The 21,538-nt window shown below is 43.8% G+C and overlaps 1 protein-coding gene across 2 annotated transcripts; it reads left to right on the top strand.

Annotated features, from left to right (window-relative positions):
* Positions 1-352: 352 nt before the first annotated feature.
* Positions 353-20,487, top strand: LOC118384388 (ras and Rab interactor 3-like). Of its 2 annotated transcripts, none has more exons than XM_035770885.2 (9): positions 353-2,976; positions 6,417-6,527; positions 6,667-6,739; positions 8,139-8,221; positions 11,355-11,583; positions 13,466-14,113; positions 14,297-14,614; positions 14,778-14,909; positions 16,654-20,487. In XM_035770885.2, exons 4-9 carry the CDS (start codon positions 8,180-8,182, stop codon positions 17,067-17,069), a joined length of 1,785 nt encoding a protein of 594 aa, XP_035626778.1. In that variant the 5' UTR covers positions 353-2,976; positions 6,417-6,527; positions 6,667-6,739; positions 8,139-8,179; the 3' UTR covers positions 17,070-20,487. The 2 variants fall into 2 exon arrangements, with proteins under 2 accessions (XP_035626778.1, XP_035626769.1); XM_035770876.2 differs by having other exon boundaries at positions 7,946-8,221.
* The last annotated feature ends 1,051 nt before the right edge of the window (positions 20,488-21,538 follow it).

Raw genomic sequence — 21,538 nt, 5'->3', positions numbered from 1 at the left:
ATGCAGACCTAATGGCAAATGGTGTTATAACCTGGCATGAATATTTACATTGGATATGCTAATTAGTTGTCATTTTCAAGGATGTGGCTCTATTAAAATAATGTGATGAATTATGCTATTTTACCTCTGACCTGCAGGGCTGGAAGACATCCCCAAATGTAAATACAGCATATTCTATGGAACAGGTTCTTAAGAGTGGCCAGGTGATTGGTTTGTATGACTTTCATTGAGTTTTTTCTCTTTCATGTATCCCGTCCATATTTGTGTGTACCAGGCGGAGCTAAAGAGATGAACCATAATGAAAGGCGGGGGGGTAGAATAACCAATGAGAGTTCGGCCGGCTCCAACCCATCACTAGGCTTCAGTCTGGAAGCAGATTTGCATAGAATAACCAGGACTGTGCTCTACTGTCTGGTTTTGGATTTTCTCCCTTTAGTTTGCACTTTACTAACTTCCCTCTCCTCTCCAACCTCTGTTTGATATAAACCCACCTCCTGACTCCTACTGTGTGTATTGGTCTGTCTTTTGACAGTTCCCACAGATGGAGTTTATAGCAATACACACTAAAACAAGCATATTTTTCCTTCTGAGGGAGAGACCTACAGACACTGAGCTGTCAGCATGCCAACTAGCTCTGTTGAGTCAGTTAGTTGATTAATTTAGACGGAAGTGAGAAAGTATAGAAGCCATGGCAGGGTAACAAAGATGATGAATGGCTGATTCATCCACTGATGCAGTGACACAACTAAAGTTACCACATTGGTGTGGTATGATGTCGCAGTACGTCTCTGGTGTTGACCAAATGCAACTCCATGCTTTCTAGAAGATTCTGTGTGATACAACAAGTAAAAACACAAAATAACGTGGCAAAGGTCTCCCACTGAAGTTGGTATTTTTCATGCACATTAAGCATTGAGCTCATACACAGCTGGTACAACTAATGTTGATTGGTACAACTGATGCTGTCTGTGTGGGGTGCATGGGTTGTTTATTTCTATGTTGAATGTATGGTAGCCGTGAGTTGAACAGAAAATACTATTGCACATTTACAGTGCACTTAGAAACCCACCTTTTTATTCCTATGCAGCTTTTAACTGCATCCATTTTGTCTGTGTTTTCAGCTCTATAAAGTGCAACATTCAGATGTGTCTCTGGGTAACAGAGAGCGAGATGAACATTATTCAGGTCTTGGGAGTAAAGGCTAAGCAGACTAATTTCTTTGTTAGATGTTTTAGCAAGGTTAACCACATGAAGGGGGTGGGAGATGAAGGAGGACGAGAGAAAGAAAAATCGAGAACTTGTGGGCAAGTGGAAGTGCAACATCAAATGTCAAGGTGTTTGGTAGAGGCAGGTGATGCATCGACACAAAATATACTTCTGACGGAACAGAGAAAGACTGTTGCTGACGTACGGAATCTGTTAGAATGTCAGAGGACAGGTCTGTAGGCACAAGGTTACAACATGAAGAGATCTGTGTAGTTTGTTAGGCTGACAACATGAAGAGATCTGTGTAGTTTCTGTTAGGCTGATAACATGAAGAGATCTGTGGAGTTTCTGTTAGGCTGACAACATGAAGAGATCTGTGTAGTTTCTGTTAGGCTGACAACATGAAGAGATCTGTGGAGTTTCTGTTAGGCTGACAACATGAAGAGATCTGTGGAGTTTCTGTTAGGCTGATAACATTAAGAGATCTGTGTAGTTTCTGTTAGGCTGACAACATGAAGAGATCTGTGGAGTTTCTGTTAGGCTGACAACATGAAGAGATCTGTGTAGTTTCTGTTAGGCTGATAACAACTTTTGGGTGAACTATCCCTTTAAATGTTAGTTGAGGAAGGATATAATCACTATTTTTTTCCAGAATAACTTTTTCAAATAGTTTAAGGTTCTTTTTTCCATATATTTCATGTTGATATATTGGATTTCATCTTAATCCGTACGCAGTTGGCACACACTAAACATTTTGTACACTATGTTTCTGTGGTGTCCTCTCTAGTCTGGGATGATATGAGGGTGGTCTGTAGATCAGGATAAGAAGAATGACTCACAGGTGAGGATCTTTTCTCCACCGCATGGATCTATTAGGGACCCACTGGGGTTATAGATCTATTTTATACGAGCTCTCTGGTGGTTTCCAGGACACAGATTAAGCGTCGTCCTGGACGAACAGGCATTTAAAATTGTATATGCTTTTTAGTCCGGGACTAGACTTAATATGTGTCCGGAAAACCTCCCCTGTATGCTGTAAAAGCATATTATGAAGCCTCAAACTATCTTTGTGTCAATATCTCTAGAGGTGTGAGTGGCACGGTGAGGACAGAGAATGGAGGCCCCTGACTCTGCTGGACAGGTTGCGACGGTGTCAGGACACCTGGGCCACTGGGATAGAGACGAGGCCCATGCTGCCCTCTGGGGCCGGCCAGCTAGGGTGACCTCTGTCTTTACATAGGTCACTGTCCGTCCAAAATGGCTCCCTATTACCTTATATAAGTGCATTACTTTTCACCAGGGCCCATAGGCTCTACTACCCATAGGGCTCTGGTCAAAAGTAGTGCGCTATGTAGGGAAATGGGTGTCATTTAGGACAGACACACTGTGTAGGCCCATGACACTATCTACTGTCTGACCTCATGGTTGACCTCTCTGCATCCAGGCCACCTTGGTACATTAGGTTAGCATGTGGACAGGCTGCGATTTTACAGGTGAATTTGGATGCAGACACTTACAGTATGTCGAGTTACTCTTGTAGTTCCTTTTTCTTTGCACGAAGGGAAATGAATGCAGAAGTACTGCATGTGTGAAATAGTAAGAGAGAGTGTGAAATAGTAAGAGAGAAGAGTGTTACAGATGGACTGAAAGAAAGCGGAACGGACTGAGTAGCGGTGTAGAAGTTGATCGATGCAGAAAATACATTTGGTTTGCTAAAGAACCCCAGCTATCTTAAAGACCCTGTTTTAACAAGATCAGCCACTGAGACAAGTGAGTATGATGAGACAATGGTGATCCAGTATCTGGATACAGCATCCTATTACACTGTAAGAACTACTGTATGTCAGGGTTTAGGTTGAATTGGTGGTATAAGCACTTTATATTTCAAAAATGTATTTAGAACCCTTGACTTTTTCTAAATGTTGTTGTGTTACAGCCTGCAATTAAAAGGTATTAAATGTAGATGTACTTTTGTCTCTGGCCTACACACAATAGCCCATAATGTCAAAGTGGAATTGTTTTTTCGACATTTTTACAAATGTATTAAAAATGAAACCCTGAATTAAGTCAATAGGCATTCAGGAGTAAATATTTGCTTAACAAGCCACATAATCAGTTGCATGAACTCACTCTGTGTGCAATAATAGTGTTTAACATGATTTTTATTTATTTTATTTATTTTACTAGGCAAGTCAGTTAAGAACAAATTCTTATTTTCAATGACGGCCTAGGAACAGTGGGTTAACTGCCTGTTCAGGGGCAGAACGACAGATTTGTACCATGTCAGCTCAGGGATTCGAACTTGCAACCTTTCGGTTACTAGTCCAACGCTCTAACCACTAGGCTACCCTGCCGCCCTTTAAAACAATTGCAGAGTTTAATGGGTGTGATAGAAGAAAACTGAGGATGGATCAACAACATTGCAGTTGCTCCACAATACTAACCTAATTGACAGAGTGTGAAGAAGGAAGCTTGTACAGAATAAAAATATTCTAAAACATGCATCCTGTTTGCAACAAGGCACTACAATAATACTGCCAAAATGTGGCAAAGCAATTCACTTTGTCCTGGATACAAAGTGTTACAGTATGTTTTGGGAAAATCCAATACAACACAATACTGAGTAGCACTCTCTATATTTCCAAGCATAGTGATGGCTGCATCATGTTATGGGTATGCTTGTAATCATTATGAACTGGGGAGTTTTTCAGGATAAAAAAATAAATGGAATGGAGCTAAGCACAGGCAAAATCCTATAGGAAAACCTGGTTCAGTCTGCTTTGCACCAGGCACTGGGAGATTAATTTACCTTTCAGCAGGACAATTGCCTAAAACACAAGGCCAAATATACACTGGAGTTGCTTACCAAAAAGACAGTAATTGTTCCTGAGTGGGTGAGTTACAGTTTTGACTTAATAAGTCTTTTTGAAAATCTCTGGCAAGACCTGAACGTGGTTGTCGAGCTATGATCAACAACCAATTTGACAAAGCTTGAACAATTTTGAAAAGAATATTGGGCAAATGTTGCACAATCCCAGTGTGGAAAGCTCTTAGAGACTTACCCAGAAAAACACAGTTGTAATAGCTGCCAAAGGTGCTTTTACAAAGTATTGACTCAGGGGTGTGAATACTCATGTAAATTAGATACTTCTATATTTCATTTTCAGTGAAGTTGCAAAATCATTTTTGGACATTTTCACTTTGTCATTATGGGGTATTGTGTGTAGTTGGGTAAAGGGAAAAAAACATGTCATCCATTTTGAATTCAGGCTGTAACACAACAAAATGTGGAATAAGTCAAGGGTATAAATACTTTCTGAAGGCACTGCAAATTATGAAGTGACAAAAAAGGGAGTTAATTTCTCTTCCCCAAATTTAGTTGACGATATGCATCGATATTTAGAGAACTTGATATTTAAAATAGCTTGCCTTGCATCAAACTGCTGCTTCCCATAGTTTGTTCTTGGCACAATGTGAACATACCAATGTGTGACTCACTATCACAGTCAGGCATCTGAACACAATGTTCATTAAACCCACTTCTGTAGCCTTATTGCGCGCTCACTTACAGTACCAGTCAAAAGTTTGGACACACCTACTCATTCAAGTTTAATTTTTTATTTGTACTATTTTCTACATTGTAGAATAATAGTGAAGACATCAGAACTATGAAATAACACATATGGAATCATGTAGTAACCAAAAAGTGTTAAACAAATCAAAGTATATTTTATATTTGAGATTCTTCAAAGTAGCCACCCTTTGCCTTGATGACATCTTTGCACACTCTTGGCATTCTCTCAACCAGTTTCACCTGGAATGTTTTTCCAAATGTCTTGAAGATGTTCACACATATGCTGAATACCTGCTTTTACTTCACTCTGCGATCCAACTCATCCCAAGCCATCTCAATTGGTTTGAGGTTTGGTGATTGTGGAGACCATGTCATCTGATGCAGCACTCCATCACTCTCCTTCTTGGTCAAATAGCCCTTACACAGCCTGGAGGTGTGTTTGGTCATTGTCCTGTTGAAAAACAAATGATAGTCCCACTAAGCGTAAACCAGATGGGATGGCGTATCGGCGCAGAATGCCGTGGTAGCCATGCTGGTTAAGTGTGCCTTGAATTCTAAATAAATCACAGACAGTGTCACCTGCAAAGCACACCCAAGCTATCACACCTCCTCCTCCATGCTTCACGGTGGAACCCACACATGTGGAAATCATCCGTTTTCCTACTCTGCAGCTCACAAAGACACAGCGTTTAGAACCAAAAATCTCACATTTGGACTCATCAGACCTAAGGACAGATTTCCACCGGTCTAATGTCCATTGCTCGTGTTTCTTGGCCCAAGCCAGTCTCTTCTTATTATTGGTGTCCTTTAGTAGTGGTTTCTTTGCAGCAATTCAACCATGACGGCCTGTTTCACGCAGTCACTTCTGAACAGTTGATGTTGAGATGTGTGTGTTACTTGAACTCTGTGAAGCATTTATTTGGGCTGCAATTTCTGAGGTTGGTAACTCTAATGAACTCTTCTGCAGCAGAGGTAACTCTGTGTCTTCCTTTCCTGTGGCAGTGGTTGATGGATGATGCACTGTCTTTGCTCTTTGCTTATTTGAGCTGTTCTTGCCATAATAAATACTTGGACTTTACCCTATCTTGTCACAACACAGCTGATTGGCTTCAGAAGGAAAGACCTTCCACAAATGAACTTTTAACAATACACACCTCTTAATTTAAATACATTCCTCATGAAGCTGGTTGAGAGAATGGGTGGCTACTTTGAAGAATCTAAAATATTAAATATATTATAATTTGTTTAACACTTTTTTGGTTGCTACATGATTCCGTATGTGTTATTTCACTGTTATTCTACAATGTAGAAAATGATTTTTTTTTAAATAAAGAAAAACCCTTCAATGAGTAGGTGTGTCCAAACTTTTGACTGGTACTTTATTTCACTGTGAGTTTGTGGTGAGTATATGAATGTGTGTGTGTTATTTGTGCTTTCACATTCTCTGCCACTTAGTTAGCTTTGGTGTGAGGCTAACCTGGCTTGCTCACTTCTGTAGGCCTTGAATGACTGGTCTACAAAACAATGAGTAAGTCCACCTTGTCCTTCTCTGTGAAGCTGCTCGGCACAATCACTGTTTCCTAACGCCCAAACACAGTGTAATGAGGCTTCTTGTCACCTCTCTCTCCTTTCACAGAGCTTCCTGGTGTTGAGGGACTCTGCCTCCCAGCCCGTCCTGCTGTGTGTCCACTGGAGGAGAGAGTGGACATATCAGAGACAACCCCATACAGACAGGACACACACACACGTATGTTTTCCTGTCCAGAACCTCAACAGTCATACTTCATACTTCCCCGTTGTTTAAAAAAAAAAAAAAAAGTAAAGTTAATATCAAGTTCTTAGTTTGTTTTACGTCTTTTAATAATCTCTCTCTTCTACTCTCTCAGTTTATCAGCCATCTCAGTCATATTTAGGCATCTCTGATCTGGCTCAGTTAGTGGTCTTCTACTCGCTGAGCAGGTGAGTTACAACAACCTACGGTATATATACTGACTACAGTATTTATCAGTTATGCATCTGATATATCTCATTAACTTCTCTTTCTCTCTCTCTCTCTCTCTCAATTCAATTCAATTTAAGGGCTTTATTGGCATGGGAAACATATGTTTACATTGCCAAAGCAAGTGAAGTAGATAATAGACAAAAGTGAAATAAACAATAGAAATTAACAGTAAACATTACACTTACAAAAGTTCCAAAAGAATAAAGACATTTCAAATGTCATATTATGTTTATATACTGTTGTAATGATGTGCAAATAGTTAAAGTACAAAAGGGAAAATAAATAAACATAAATGTAGGTTGTATTTACAATGGTGTTTGTTCTTCGCTTGGCTGACCTTCTTGTGGCACACTGGTATTTCACCCAGTAGATATGGGAGTTTATCAAAATTAGATTTGTTTTCAAACTCTTTGTTGGTCTGTGTAATCTGAGGGAAATATGTGTCTCTAATATGGTCATACATTTGGCAGGAGGTTAGGAAGTGCAGCTCAGTTTCCACCTCATTTTGTGGGCAGTGTGCACATAGCCTGTCTTCTCTTGAGAGCCAGGTATGCTTTCGGTGACTTCTCTCACATAGTCAAAGAGTCTGTACATAGTCAAAGATTTACTTAATTTTGGGTCTGTCACAGTGGCCAGGTATTCTGCCACTTCATACTCTCTGTTTAGGGCCAAATGGCATTCTGGTTTGTTTTGTAAATTCTTTCCAATGTGTAATCTTTTTGTTTTCTCATGATTTGGTTGGGTCTAATTGTGTTGCTGTCCTTGGGCTCTGTGGGGTCTGTTTGCGTTTATGAGCACAGCCTCAGGACCAGCTTGCTTAGGGAGGGGGCTCTTCTTCAGGTTTATTTATCTGTAGGTGATGGCTTTGTAATGGAAGGTCTCACTCTCAAAAATGTTTCATATATTTTTTCAATTCTCTCTCTCTGTCTCTCTCTCTTTTGCTTCTCTCACTCCATCTCTCTCTCTCTCTTTTGCTTCTCTCACTCCATATCTCTCTCTGTCTCTCTCTTTTGCTTCTCTCACTCCATATCTCTCTCTCTCTGTCTCTCTCTCTCTTTTGCTTCTCTCACTCCATATCTCTCTCTCTCTCTCTGTCTCTCTCTCTCTGTCTTTTGCTTCTCTCACTCCATATCTCTCTCTCTCTCTCTTTCTCATGTTTCCAGTGTGTCTGTTCATCCCTCTGTGGCTCTACAGTGTAACAGATCAGCTACAGTCCAGCAGTCTGTCCCAGCTGGGTCCAAGTCTGAATTCACCCTCGTCGTCTCTCCTCTTCCTCGCCCACGCTCTCTTCCACTTATCATCTTCCTTTCACTCCTCCTTTCCTCCCTTTGTTTTTGTGTATCTGTTTGTGTGTAGAGTCCTGGCTGTGTCTCACCTCTGACCTCCAGCCTGATCACATGACTCAGAGGGCTCCTGGTACTGCCATGTGCACCATACAGGTAATCAGCTGTATTCATAGCTTCATAACATGTCTATAAAGGTTGGGACCTACACTATATGGTCAAGAGTATGTGGACACCTGCTCGTCAAACATCTCATTCCAAAATCAGGGGCTTTAATATGGAGTTGGTCCCCCTTTGCTGCTATAACAGCTTCCATTCTTCTGGGAAGGCTTTCCACTAGTTATTGGACATTGCTGCGGGGACTTGCATCCATTCAGCCACTAAGAGCATTAGTGAGGTCGGCACTGATGTTGGGCAATTAGGCCTGGCTTGCAGTTGCCATTCCAATGAATCCTACAGGTGTTCAATGGGGTTGAGGTCAGGGCTCTGTGCAGGCAAGTCAAGTTATTCCACACCGATCTCGACAAACCAGTTCTGTATGGACTTTGCTTTGTTCACAGGGTCATTGTCATGCTTGAACAGGAAAGGGCCTTCCTCAAACTGTTGCCTCAAAGTTGGAAGCACAGAATCGTCTAGAATGTCATTGTATGCTGTAGCATTAAGATTGCCCTTCACTGGAACTGGAAGGGGCCTAGACCGAATCATGAAAAACAGCACCAGACCTTTGTTCCTCCAAACCAAATTTTACAGTTGGCACTATGTGTTGGAGCAGGTAGCGTTCTCCTGGTATCCGCCAAACCCAGATTAGTCCGTCAGACTATGGTGAAGCGTGATTCATCACTCCAGAGAACGCGTTTCCAGTGCTCCAGAGTCCAACGGCAGCAAGCTTTACACCACTCCAGCCGACGCTTGGCATTGCGCATGGGGACCTTAGGCTTGTGTGCGGCTGCTCGGCCATGGAAAACCAATTCATGAAGCTCCTGACGAACAGTTCTTGTGCTGAAGATGCTTCCAGAGGCCGTTTAGAACTGAGTAATAAAGCTTGCAACCGAGGACAGACAATTTTTACGGGCTTCAGCGCTCTGCGGTCTCCTTCGGTGAGCTTGTGTGGTCTACCACTTCACGGCTGAGCCGTTGATGCTCCTAGACATTTCCACTTCACTATAACATTTCCTGCACTGGGCCTTACAGTTGACTGGGGCAGTTCTAGCAGGTCAGAAATTTTACAAACTGAATTGTTGGAAAGGTGGCATCCTAAAAAACACATTTTTTAAAATGTATTTTTTTTACCTTTATTTAATTAGGCAAGTCAGTTAAGAACAAATTCTTATTTACAATGATGGCCTAGGAACAGTGAATAACAGTGAATGAATAAAACAAATCAAATCTGATAACTCAAAAGTTATTTTCAAAACATGAACAAACATGTACAAATTATTATTTCAAGCTGTGTGCTTTCTTGTTAAAGGGCAGAACAACAGATTTTTTACCTTGTCAGCTCTGGGATTCAATCTAGCAACCTTTCGGTTACTGGCCAAATGTTCCAACCACTAGGCTACCTACTGTTGAAAGTCGCTGAGCTCTCCTGTAAGGCCATTCTACTGCCAATGTTTGTCTTTGGAGATTGGGTTAGGGTTATGTGCTCGATTTTTGTGGCTGAAATAGCCGAAACCACTAATCTGAAGGAGTGTCCACATACTTTTGTATATATATAGTGTATTCACTGTGTTGCAATGTGCTTTAACATGACATCTCGTTAGAGACCCATTCCAGCGGATGTGTTGCCATGGTTTGACATGTGGTTCACGTTGAGCAGAAGTCTGCTCTGGGTGTTCCTGTTGCTTTGTAACAATATCTCAGTCAAATGTCCCTCTCAGAATTATAATTGAGTAGAGGTGTACCTCAGTTCAGACTGACTTCACAGCTCCTATTGCTCTTCATTTGAAGAGTTGTATCTTATATTTGAATGCTGTATGTCATTTTTCAAATCTATATAGGTTTTAAAGGCCCAGTGCAGTCAAAAGTATGTTTTTCTTGTGTTTTGATATCATATTGTAACAACAGCTGAAGAAGCTATCACTGTAAAAGTGTGAGGAAATTATATCAGTAGCTAGGTTTCCATCCAATTAGTAAATGTTCTAGAATCAGCGTTAAAGAAAATATGTGCATTTTCTCACCAGTGGTTTGTTTCCACCAAACTGACTTGTTGTGAATATAAATCATGATGAGTTTTCATGTACAGAATATGTTTAATGTGCTTCCATCTCATTTTCAACTCTCCCTACAGTTTTGCCTCAAAAACTGTTGTGTTAAATAGCAAATGTGCCTACTTTGGCCTTGGCCCGTGCGCAATATCCAACAGCTCACAGATACTGTGCTAGTCTCCGTGATGAGATTATTATGGATAAGAGCGAGGATATTTTTATTTGTCAAATGGCAGTCCAGCATCGATCATCATGTCACCCTCAATATTTATTGGAAAGGAGCATCAAGCTCATCACCCTGCACTTTCACCATCCTGTGAAGTTCATCATAACTTATTTTATCTGTAGCCAGAGTCATAGTGGGAGGACCTCATCGCGTGTTTACTTCAATATGATGGTTATTAAATCAATATTTGCGCATAAAGGTGTTTTCACCCCCATTTCTCACATAAATTATTTTACAGACACAAAAAAATTGTGCAATGTCGAAAGAGGAAATGATCTCTGCATTTTAAAAGTTGATGGAAACTTCCTGTCACCATCACAGCTGTCGTGATTTCTTTATACGGTATGACTTTACTCACATAAAAACTGTGGAAGGCAACGTGGTTAGTGTTATTTCCTGATAGTTTCTGGCTCGCATACACAGGATGAATGGGTGCATGGGTGGAGTTTTGGCTTGCCTGGTGACATCACCAGGCGGTACAAGGTGTAATAGACCAATGACAAAGAGAGTTCTAAACCTCTCTGCCAATAACCTCTCTCCCATTAGGCCCGTCCTCCACTTTGGTGCCCTTCCCCTCACACTCAGACCTCTCCCAGACAATCCTAGTAAAATGATTGATTAAGAAAGATTATTTTGCTATAAAGCTATTTTTGTTTATTTTTGACCACTACAGTAAGGTATTTATTTCTTACCCAGAAATAATTTGATATTGAGATAAAAACAAACTTTAATACTGTAACCATTATATTGTATCAAGTTCAAATCATTCTCCAATGATAATTTAACATTTTCGGGAAGATCCTTGTGTCTTTTAAATACACAGTCAAGCTCCTTCTCAAGTGTGTCTTCTGTTCAATAGCTGACAGCAGCCAACGGTGCTCTGTCCATCATCAACCCACTATATCTCCATGAGCATGGCGATGACTGGCTGACGCATCAACCAACCAGCCCACAGCGAGTTAATCGGCCATCCAATTATAAGCGTGAGAGACGACTGAGTGCCATACCTTGGCCAGGGGCGGATCTTCTTACTAAGAGATCTATCTCATTGGAGCAGGAGCCCTGCAACTCGAGTCCTAATAATCCAGGTAAAGTGCTTTTGCTGTTAAAGGCCCAGTGTGGTCAAAAACATGATTTCTTTAGTTTTATCATTATTTCCTCACTACGAGGTTGGAATAATTCTGAGAAATTGTGAAAATGATGATGATGCCCTTTTAGTGTAAGATCTGAAATGATTTGATATAAAAAATAATATATATGTTTTAAACGACTGCATTGGACCTTAAAGGTGTTTTATTATCCATGTCCATCCTGTCTGTGGGAAAATGTCACCTCATTAATCTTCTCTCTGTAGCCAATGAGCATCTTAGAGCTCACTAGCCATTATGCCAAAACCAAAATCAACCAACGACTAACTGATACAGCGCATTCGGAAAGTATTCAGACCCCTTGACTTTTTCCACATTTTGTTACTTTACAGCCTTGTTCTAAAATGTATTAAATTCCCTCATCAATCTACACACAATACCCCATAGTGACAAAGCAAAAACATTATTTTATTTTTTAAAGAAATAAAACTGATATCACATTTACATAAGTATTCAGACCCTTTGAGTACACTGAGTACATTGTTGAAGCACCTGTGGCAGTGATTACAGCCGAGTCTTCTTGGGTATGATGCTACAAGCATGGCACACATGTATTTGGGGAGTGTCTCCCATTCTTCTCTGCAGATCCTCTCAAGCTCTGTCAGATTATATGGGGAACGTCGCTGCACAGCAATTTTCACGTCTCTCCAGAGATGTTTGATTGGGTTTAAGTCCGGCTCTGGCTGGGCCACTGAAGGACATTCAGAGACTTGTCCCAAAGCCACTCCTGCGTTGTCTTGGCTGTGTGCATAGGGTTGTTGTCATGTTGGAAAGTGAACCTTCGCCCCAGTCTGAGGTCCTGAGTGCTCTGGAGTAGGTTTTCATCAAGGATCTCGCTGTACTTTGCTCTGTTCATCTTTGCCTCAATCCTGACTAGTCTCTCAGTCTCTACCACTGACAAATATCCCCACAGCATGATGCTGCCACCACCATGCTTCACTGAAAGGATGGTGCCCTACAGTGACGCTTGGCATTCAGGCCAAAGAGTTCAATCTTGGTTTCATCAGGCTAGAGAATCTTGTTTCTCATGGTCTGAGAGTCCTTTAGGTGCCTTTTAGCAAACTCCAAGCGGCTGTCATGTGCCTTTTACTGAGGAGTGGCTTCCGTCTGGCCACTCTTCCATAAAGGCCTAATTGGAGGAGTGCTGCATGGTTGTCTTTCTGGAAGGTTCTCCTATCTCCACAGAGGAACTCTGGAGCTCTGTCAGAGTGACCATCGGGTTGTTGGTCACCTCCCTGACCAAGGCCCTTCTCCCCCAAATGCTCAGTTTGGCGGGCGGCCAGCTTGAGGAAGAGTCTTGGTGGTCCCAAACTTCTTCAATTTAAGTATGAAGGAGGCCATTGCGTTCTTGGGGATCTTCAGTGCTGCAGAATTTTTTGGGATACCCTTCCCCAGATCTGTGCCTTGACACAATCCTGTCTCTGAGCTCTATGAACAAGTCCTTTGCTTTAACATGCACTGTCAACTGTGGGACCTTATATAGACAGGTGTGTGCCTTTCCAAATCATGTCCAATCAATAGAATTTTCCACAGGTGGACTCCAATCAAGTTGTAGAAACATCTCAAGGATGATCAATGGAAACAGGATGCACTTGAGCTCAATTTCAAATATCATAGCAAAGGGTGTGAATACTTATGTAAATATATATTTTTGATATTCATATACATTTGCAAAAATGTATTTCGCTTTGTCATAATGGGGTATTTTGTGTAGATTGAGGGAAAAAAGATATTTGATCCATTTTAGAATAAGGCTAACTTAACAAAATTTGGAAAAATGAAGGGGTCTGAAAACTTTCCAAATGTTTAATCTTGTCTATAGGGTCTCCTGTAGTCCAGGCTGCCCCGTCTCCCCCCACCCCTAAAGAGGGGGTGGTTTTGAGGAGCCCCAGTAGGGATGCTTCCATTGAGTCACTCCACAGAACAGGGAGCCAGGACCGCACTACCATGCCCCCCTCAGACCCCAAGCCCCTGTTCAGCCCTGCCCCTCAGTCGCCTCAGAGGGTGTCCTGGATTGAGGACAATGTATGGCTTTCCCAACCACCATCCCTCTCCCTCCTCCACCCACCCTCCCCGGAGCTAGACTCGCTGTCAATCAACAGCGTCCAGGAGGAGCCGGAGTCGGTCACTAATCCCTCCCACTCCCCCCACCCCTCGCATCGGTTGGCCGACAAGGTGATGCACCGCCTCTCGGTTGTTGGCCTCGCCATTGGTGGGCTGGGGCGTTCACAGAAGAGGCTGACCAAGCGGGTGCAGGAGCTCAGCAAGCGGAGGGACGGAGTGTTTTCCAAGGCAGTGATGGGATTCGTTGAGATGACCCTGGGGGCTGGGTTTATCCCTGACATGACAGGTGCGGACCTGCTTCAGGAGGTGCGTACGGCTCTCACTGCCCTGAGAGAGACGCTGCTGGACTGTCCTGAGATACACATCTTCATAGACAGTATGGCCGACACAACAGACTGGGAGCTGGGTGAGTGTTAGAAAACAGAATATCACTACTATTATACAAAACAAAACTGCTTTAGTTCACTATCCACCACAAAGCCAAGACGGACGAATACTCAACTACATAATATTCCAGAGTTGGTTTCTAACACCTCAGTCTCTCCTTATCATCCATTTTCTCCTTCTCTCTGTCCTCTATCCACATTAGATGCCATACTGGAGCACTCCCTACATAAGGTGGCCCTAAAGCCTGTGAACACCCACCTGTACACCTGCCTCCAGAGCTGTCGGGACCACGACGGTAGCCTGCGGAAGCTGAGGGAGAACCAGCGGCTCCTGGAGGGCCGGGGGGTGGAGGAGCTGGAAGGGACGCCTGGGGCGGGGGTCCCTGACCCTGTCACCCTAGAGAAGATCCAGCAGAGGTGGTCAGCCATGCACCAGTCCTACTCCCCCAGCAGGAAGGTCCATATCCTGCTCAAGGTCTGCAAGACCATCTACCACAGCATGACGGCCAATGCCAACCCAGGTGGGTGGTGCTCCTCAGCCTCAGTATGTGGAGTAAATGGGGTTGGTTAGGGTTAGTGTATGTCTCTCTCTTTCTTTAGGTATGGTGAAACTCACCATACACTCTATTAAGGATAATGTTTGGAGTTCTTTGACCTTTGACTCCCTCCTCACATCTGTCTCAGGTGTGGTGTATGGGGCTGATGACTTCTTGCCCTGTCTGACCTGGGTGCTTCTGCGTGGTGATGTGGTCACTCTGCAGCTGGACACTGACTACATGATGGAGCTACTGGACCCCACACAGCTGCAGGGAGAGGGTACAAATTATACAAACGTATCACGCAGACCCACAGAAACATGTACAGCACCTGTGAAAAGTTTGGACACACCTACTCATTCAAGGGTTTTTCTTTATTTTAACTATTTTCTACATTGTCGAATAATAGTGAAGACATTAAAACTATGGAATAAATAACACATATGGAATCATGTAGTAACCAAAAAAGTGTTAAACAAATCAAAATATATTTTAGATTTTAGATTCTTCAAAGTAGCTACCCTTTGCCTTGGTGACAGCTTTGCACACACTTGGCATTCTCTCAACCAGCTTCACCTGGAATGCCTTTCCAACAGTCTTGAAGGAGTTCCCACATATGCTGAGAACTTGTTGGCTGCTTTTCCTTCCGTCTGCGGTCCAACTCACCCAAAACCATCTCAATTGGGTTGAGGTCGTGTGATTGCGGAGGCCAGGTCATCTGATGCAGCACTCCATCACTCTCCTTCTTGGTCAAATAGCCCTTACACAGCCTGGGGGTGAGTTGGACAATTGTCCTGTTGAGAAACAAATGATGGTCCCACTAAGTGCAAACCAGATGGGATGGCGTAACGCTGCAGAATGCTGTGGTAGCCATGCTGGTTAAGTGTGCCTTGAATTCTAAATAAATCACATACAGTGTCACCAGCAAAGCACCATCACACCTCCTCCTCCATGCTTCATGGTGGAACCCACACATGCAGAGGTCATCTGTTCACTTACTCTGCATCTCACAAAGACACAGCGTTTAGAACCAAAAATGTCACATTTGGACTCATCAGACCTAAGGACAGATTTCCACCGGTCTAATGTCCATTACTTGTGTTTCTTGGCCCAAGCCAGTCTCTTCTTATTATTGGTGTCCTTTAGTAGTGGTACCTTTGCAGCAATTCAACCATGAAGGCCTGTTTCACGCAGTCTCTTCTGAGCAGTTGATGTTGAGTTGTGTCTGTTACTTGAACTCTGTGAAGCATTTAATTGGGCTGCAATTTCTGAGGCTGGTAACTATAATGAACTTGTCCTCTGCAGCAGAGTGACTCTGGGTCTTCCTTTCCTGTGACGGTCCTCAGGAGAGCCAGTTTCATCATAGCGCTTGATGGTTTTTGCGACCGCACTTGAAGAAACTTTGAAACTTCTTGACATTTTCCGGATTGACTGACCTTCATGTTTTAAAGTAATGATGGACTGTCATTTCTCTTTGCTTACTTGAGCTGTTCTTGCCATAATATGGTCATGGTCTTTTACCAAATAGGGCCGTCTTCTGTATACCACCCCTACCTTACAACCCCTACAACACAACTGATTGGCTCAAGCTCATTAAGAAGGTAATAAATTCCACAAATGAACTTTTAACAAGGTACAACTGTTAATTGAAGTGCATTCCAGGTGACTACCTCATGAAACTGGTTGAGAGAATGCCTAGAGTGTGCAAAGCTGTCATCAAAGCAAAGGGTGTCTACTTTGAAGATTCTCAATTATGAGATTTGATCACTTTTTTGGTTACTACATGATTCCATATATGTTATTTCATAGTTTTGATGTCTTCACTATTATTCTATAATGTAGAAAATAGTTTAAAAAAATAAAAAAGCCCTTGAATGACAAGGTGTGTCCAAACTTTTGACTGATACTGTATGTGTACACGGACACTCATGTGTACACGGACCCACCTTATACAGTAGTAACCCTCTTTCGATCACTGTTTCTCTCTCTCTCTCTACCTCTGTGTCTGTCTCTCTATTTTGCAGGAGGTTACTACTTGACGTCCCTGTACGCCTCTCTCTTCTACATCAGCAGCTTCTGCCCTCGTCTCGCCACGCGCCAGCTCAGCACCGAGGCCCAACAATCCCTGAGCCAATGGCAACGCAGGCGCACTCTGCACTGCAACCAATCACGACGCAGCACGAATCGGAGGACCCTCCGGAGACCTGGGCACGGCGAGAAGGGCAAGGAATACTCCAGTGATGCAGAGCCGGAAACTGGCACAGGAAGTGTAACTGATGACCCACCAGCGCCCTCTAGTGTTCTGGCAAAGGCACTACACATAATCTCAGAGGTTGTGGTAGCGGTGAGGGAGGAGGAGGGCAGCAGAGTGGAGGGCCAAGGACCCCCAGCTGTACAACTCCAGGCCTCACCTCAGAAGGGGAGACAGGACTCAGGTTAGTCTCCGCAGCGTCCGTGAGGCACTCCATAGATGCTACCCTCCACAGCATGGCCTTCGCTCCAGATCAAAACTCCAAACCTACAACCTAATTATGGCCAAAATTAACCGGATAGATTACTGCTACCAAGGTTTCCTGTTTCCAAGCTATACAGAGGGTGCTCTAGCAAACAAACAGCAGAGACCTGAGGACACCATCCAACCTGGAACTGGGTGAGTAGTGTTTGGTCTGATGCTATTTTGAATGCCAAGAAGAAAAAGAAAGTACATTACAGTGATATATTTTATTTTATGGGTACTGATAGCTGAGTTAAGGCTCCCAGGCTTGCTAGGACAGACCAGATATAACTTCAATTAGCACTAAGGTGTGAAGGCAAAGGTGTCGAGGCCTTTGGGCCCAACAAGTTGCAGGAGTCTTTGAAGCATCCTCTGAAGCCACCTCCTGCTGTTCAGAGACCAGTGAGATCACTGGGATTTTCTACAAGAAATCTGCCTCCAGAAATAAAAGTTTCTCCCAAGTGGGTGTGACACCTATTCCTGTTGCCTGCTGCACTGCTGCTTGGATTCCACCTGGAGATCTGTTCACCGTCTGCCCTGGCCTGTCTCCCCCTGCCTGGGACAGGTACCCCCACCACACTCCCCCCTCTCCCCCTGTCTGGTACAGGTACCCCCACCCCACTCCCCCCTCTCTCCCGAGCTTTCGCTCACCTCCAGCACTCACGCACTGTTGGGGCGAGTGGCTCTGAACTTACAATGGCTAAACCCAAGTCGTTATATATTTTATTATTTTCTTGTCCATTTTGCTATTTTGCTTTTTGACTCATGACTCCTGCATACTTTGTTGACTACAAACTTTCTTTACCCAACCGTGGGACAGACTATGCTTGTACCCACACTCGGGACTCTGACTCTCTATTGGTTACACAGTCTTTTGGCCTCCCATCCTATTCTAACCCCCTCTCGCTGGCTTTGTATTCATGTCACCTGATGAATTTGCTGTATAATATGTCTTGTTGCCATCTAATGCACATTGATGTCATAAATCAGCACTGCAGAGCCTCTCCCTGTCCTCTGCCGTGCCTTGATTGTATAACTATTGATGATATCTGGAAATGTGCATGTACACCCTGGCCCATCTACTGTTTCAGGCCCCAATTCTGATTTGTGCTCCGATATCTGTTTCACGGATATCTGCTCTCGTAAAAGCCTGTGTTTTCTGCACGTTAACTCTAGAAGCTTATTACCTAAAATGAAAGCGTGGGTTCACATCTCCAATCCAGATGTGTTGGTCATTACTAACACGGGGTTAAGGAAGAGTGTTTTGAATACTGAATACTAACCTTTCTGGTTATAAGCTTTTTCGGCAGATCTTCCAAAGGGGAGTGGCAATCTTTACCAAGGAACATCTTCAGTGCTTGGTGGTCTCCACCACGTCTGTCCCGAAACGATTTGATTTGCTGGTTTTAATCATTAAACTTTAAACACCCAGAAAAGGCTACTCTCCTCAATGTTATCCTCACAAATAATCCTGATGGGTATCAGTCTGGTGTTTTCTGTAATGACCTGAGTGATCACTGTTTTGCAGCCTGTGTTCGTAATGGCTGCTCAGTGAAACGACCTGTCCTGATTTGTCATAGATGCTTGCTAGAAAACTTTAATGAGCAAGACTTCCTTCATGAACTGGCCTCTGTAACATGGTATAGAATCAGCTCTGTCGAAGATGCTTGGACCTTCTTTTTTGATAACAAACACGCCCCCGTAAAGAAAATGGGAATTAAAAACAGGTTCAGCCCCTGGTTCGACCGTGATCTGGCAGAGTTACTCCACCTCAAGAATTGGCATTTGGCACACGCTTACTCAGGCTGACTGGCTCTCGTTCAGGCAAATGACAAATAAGTGTACTTGGGCTACCCGGAATGCCAAAGTTAGTTACTTTAAGGAGCAGTTCTCTCTCTGTGGGTCTAACCCCAAGAAGATCTGGAAAACTGTTAAAGACCTGGAGAATAAATCATTCTCCTCCACAGCTGCCCATGTCCCTTAATGTTGATGATGTTGTTGTTACTGACAGGATGGCTGAGCTCTTAAATCACCACTTAATTAAGTCAGGATTCCTATTTGACTCAGCCATGCCTCCTTGCCCGTCCAACATTTCCTCATCTCCCACACCTTCTAATGCGACTATCCATGATGCTCCTCTTCTCCCTCTTTTTCCCCTGCCCCGCCACATAGTTTCTCCCTGCAGGCAGTCACTGAGTCTGAGGTACTAAAGGAGCTCCTGAAACTTGACCCCAAAAAACATCTGGTTCAGATGGTTTAGACCCATTCTTCTTTAAGGTTGCTGCCCATATCATCTCCAAGCCTATCTCTGACCTTTTTAACCCGTCTCTCCTTTCTGGGGAGGTTCCCATTGCTTGGAAGGCAGCCACGGTTCATCCTTTATTTAAAGGGGAGATCAAGCTGATCCTAGCTGTTATAGGCCTATTTCTATTTTGCCCTGTTTATCAAAAGTGTCGGAAGAACTTGTCAATAATCAACTGACTTGCTTTCTAGATGTCTGTAGTATTCTCTCAGGTATGCAATATGGTTTCCGCTCAGGTTATGGATGTGTCACTGCAACCTTAAATGTCCCCAATGATGTCACCATTGCCCTTGATTCTAAGCAATATTTCGCTGCTATTTTTATTGACTTGGCCAAAGCTTTTGATACGGTAGACCATTCCATTCTTGTGGGCCGGCTAAGGAGTATTGGTGTCTCTGAGGGGTCTTTGGGCTGGTTTGCTAACTACCTCTCACAAAGAGTGCAGTGTATAAAGTCAGAAAATCTGCTGTCTCAGCCACTGCCTGTCACCAAGGGAGTACCCCAAGTCTCGATCCTACGTCACACACTCTTATCAATTTACATCAACAACATAGCTCAGGCAGTAGGAAGCTCTCTCATCCATTTAAATGCAAAATGATACAGTCTTATACTCAGCTGGCCCATCCCCGGATTTTGTGTTAAATGCTCTACAACAAAGCTTTCTTAGTGTCCAACAAGCTTTCTCTACCCTTAACCTTGTTCTGAACACCTCCAAAACAAAGGCCATGTGGTTTGGTAAGAAGAATGCCCCTCTTCCCACAGGTGTGATTACTACCTCTGAGGGTTTAGAGGTAGTCTGGACAAATACTTGGGAGTATGGCTAGATGGTACACTGTCCTTCTCTCAGCACATATCAAAGCTGCAGACTAAAGTTAAATCTAGACTTAGTTCCCTCTATCGTAATCGGTCCTCTTTCACCCCAGCTGCCAAACTAACCCTGATTCAGATACATTTTACATTTAAGTCATTTAGCAGACGCTCTTATCCAGAGCGACTTACAAATTGGTGCATTCACCTTATGGCATCCAGTAGAATAGTCACTTTACAATAGTGCATCTAAATCTTAAAGGGGGGTGAGAAGGATTACTTATCCTATCCTAGGTATTCCTTAAAGAGGTGGGGTTTCAGGTGTCTCCGGAAGGTGGTGATTGACTCCGCTGTCCTGGCGTCGTGAGGGAGTTTGTTCCACCATTGGGGGGCCAGAGCAGCGAACAGTTTTGACTGGGCTGAGCGGGAACTGTACTTCCTCAGTGGTAGGGAGGCGAGCAGGCCAGAGGTGGATGAACGCAGTGCCCTTGTTTGGGTGTAGGGCCTGATCAGAGCCTGGAGGTACTGAGGTGCCGTTCCCCTCACAGCTCCGTAGGCAAGCACCGTGGTCTTGTAGCAGGTGCGAGCTTCAACTGGAAGCCAGTGGAGAGAGCGGAGGAGCGGGGTGACGTGAGAGAACTTGGGAAGGTTGAACACCAGACGGGCTGCGGCGTTCTGGATGAGTTGTAGGGGTTTAATGGCACAGGCAGGGAGCCCAGCCAACAGCGAGTTGCAGTAGTCCAGACGGGAGATGACAAGTGCCTGGATTAGGACCTGCGCCGCTTCCTGTGTGAGGCAGGGTCGTACTCTGCGGATGTTGTAGAGCATGAACCTACAGGAACGGGCCACCGCCTTGATGTTAGTTGAGAACGACAGGGTGTTGTCCAGGATCACGCCAAGGTTCTTAGCGCTCTGGGAGGAGGACACAATGGAGTTGTCAACCGTGATGGCGAGATCATGGAACGGGCAGTCCTTCCCGGGAGGAAGAGCAGCTCCGTCTTGCCGAGGTTCAGCTTGAGGTGGTGATCCGTCATCCACACTGATATGTCTGCCAGACATGCAGAGATGCGATTCGCCACCTGGTCATCAGAAGGGGGAAAGGAGAAGATTAATTGTGTGTCGTCTGCATAGCAATGATAGGAGAGACCATGTGAGGTTATGACAGAGCCAAGTGACTTGGTGTATAGCGAGAATAGGAGAGGGCCTAGAACAGAGCCCTGGGGGACACCAGTGGTGAGAGCGCGTGGTGAGGAGACAGATTCTCGCCACGCCACCTGGTAGGAGCGACCTGTCAGGTAGGACGCAA

Source organism: Oncorhynchus keta, chromosome 1 (genome assembly GCF_023373465.1).
Source record: "Oncorhynchus keta strain PuntledgeMale-10-30-2019 chromosome 1, Oket_V2, whole genome shotgun sequence".
NCBI classification, from domain to species: Eukaryota; Metazoa; Chordata; class Actinopteri; order Salmoniformes; family Salmonidae; genus Oncorhynchus; species Oncorhynchus keta.
The sequence above is the reverse complement of the archived record's forward strand: the minus strand, read 5'-3'. Positions and strand labels throughout refer to the sequence as shown.

Bases quoted from the DNA above. Each gene is read 5' to 3' on its own strand.
- LOC118384388 (XM_035770885.2), top strand. From the start codon at position 8,180: ATGACTCAGAGGGCTCCTGGTACTGCCATGTGCACCATACAG. The intron at 11,584-13,465 runs GTAAAGTGCTTT...TCTTGTCTATAG, and splicing joins CTCGAGTCCTAATAATCCAG to GGTCTCCTGTAGTCCAGGCT. The intron at 14,615-14,777 runs GTGGGTGGTGCT...CATCTGTCTCAG, and splicing joins GACGGCCAATGCCAACCCAG to GTGTGGTGTATGGGGCTGAT.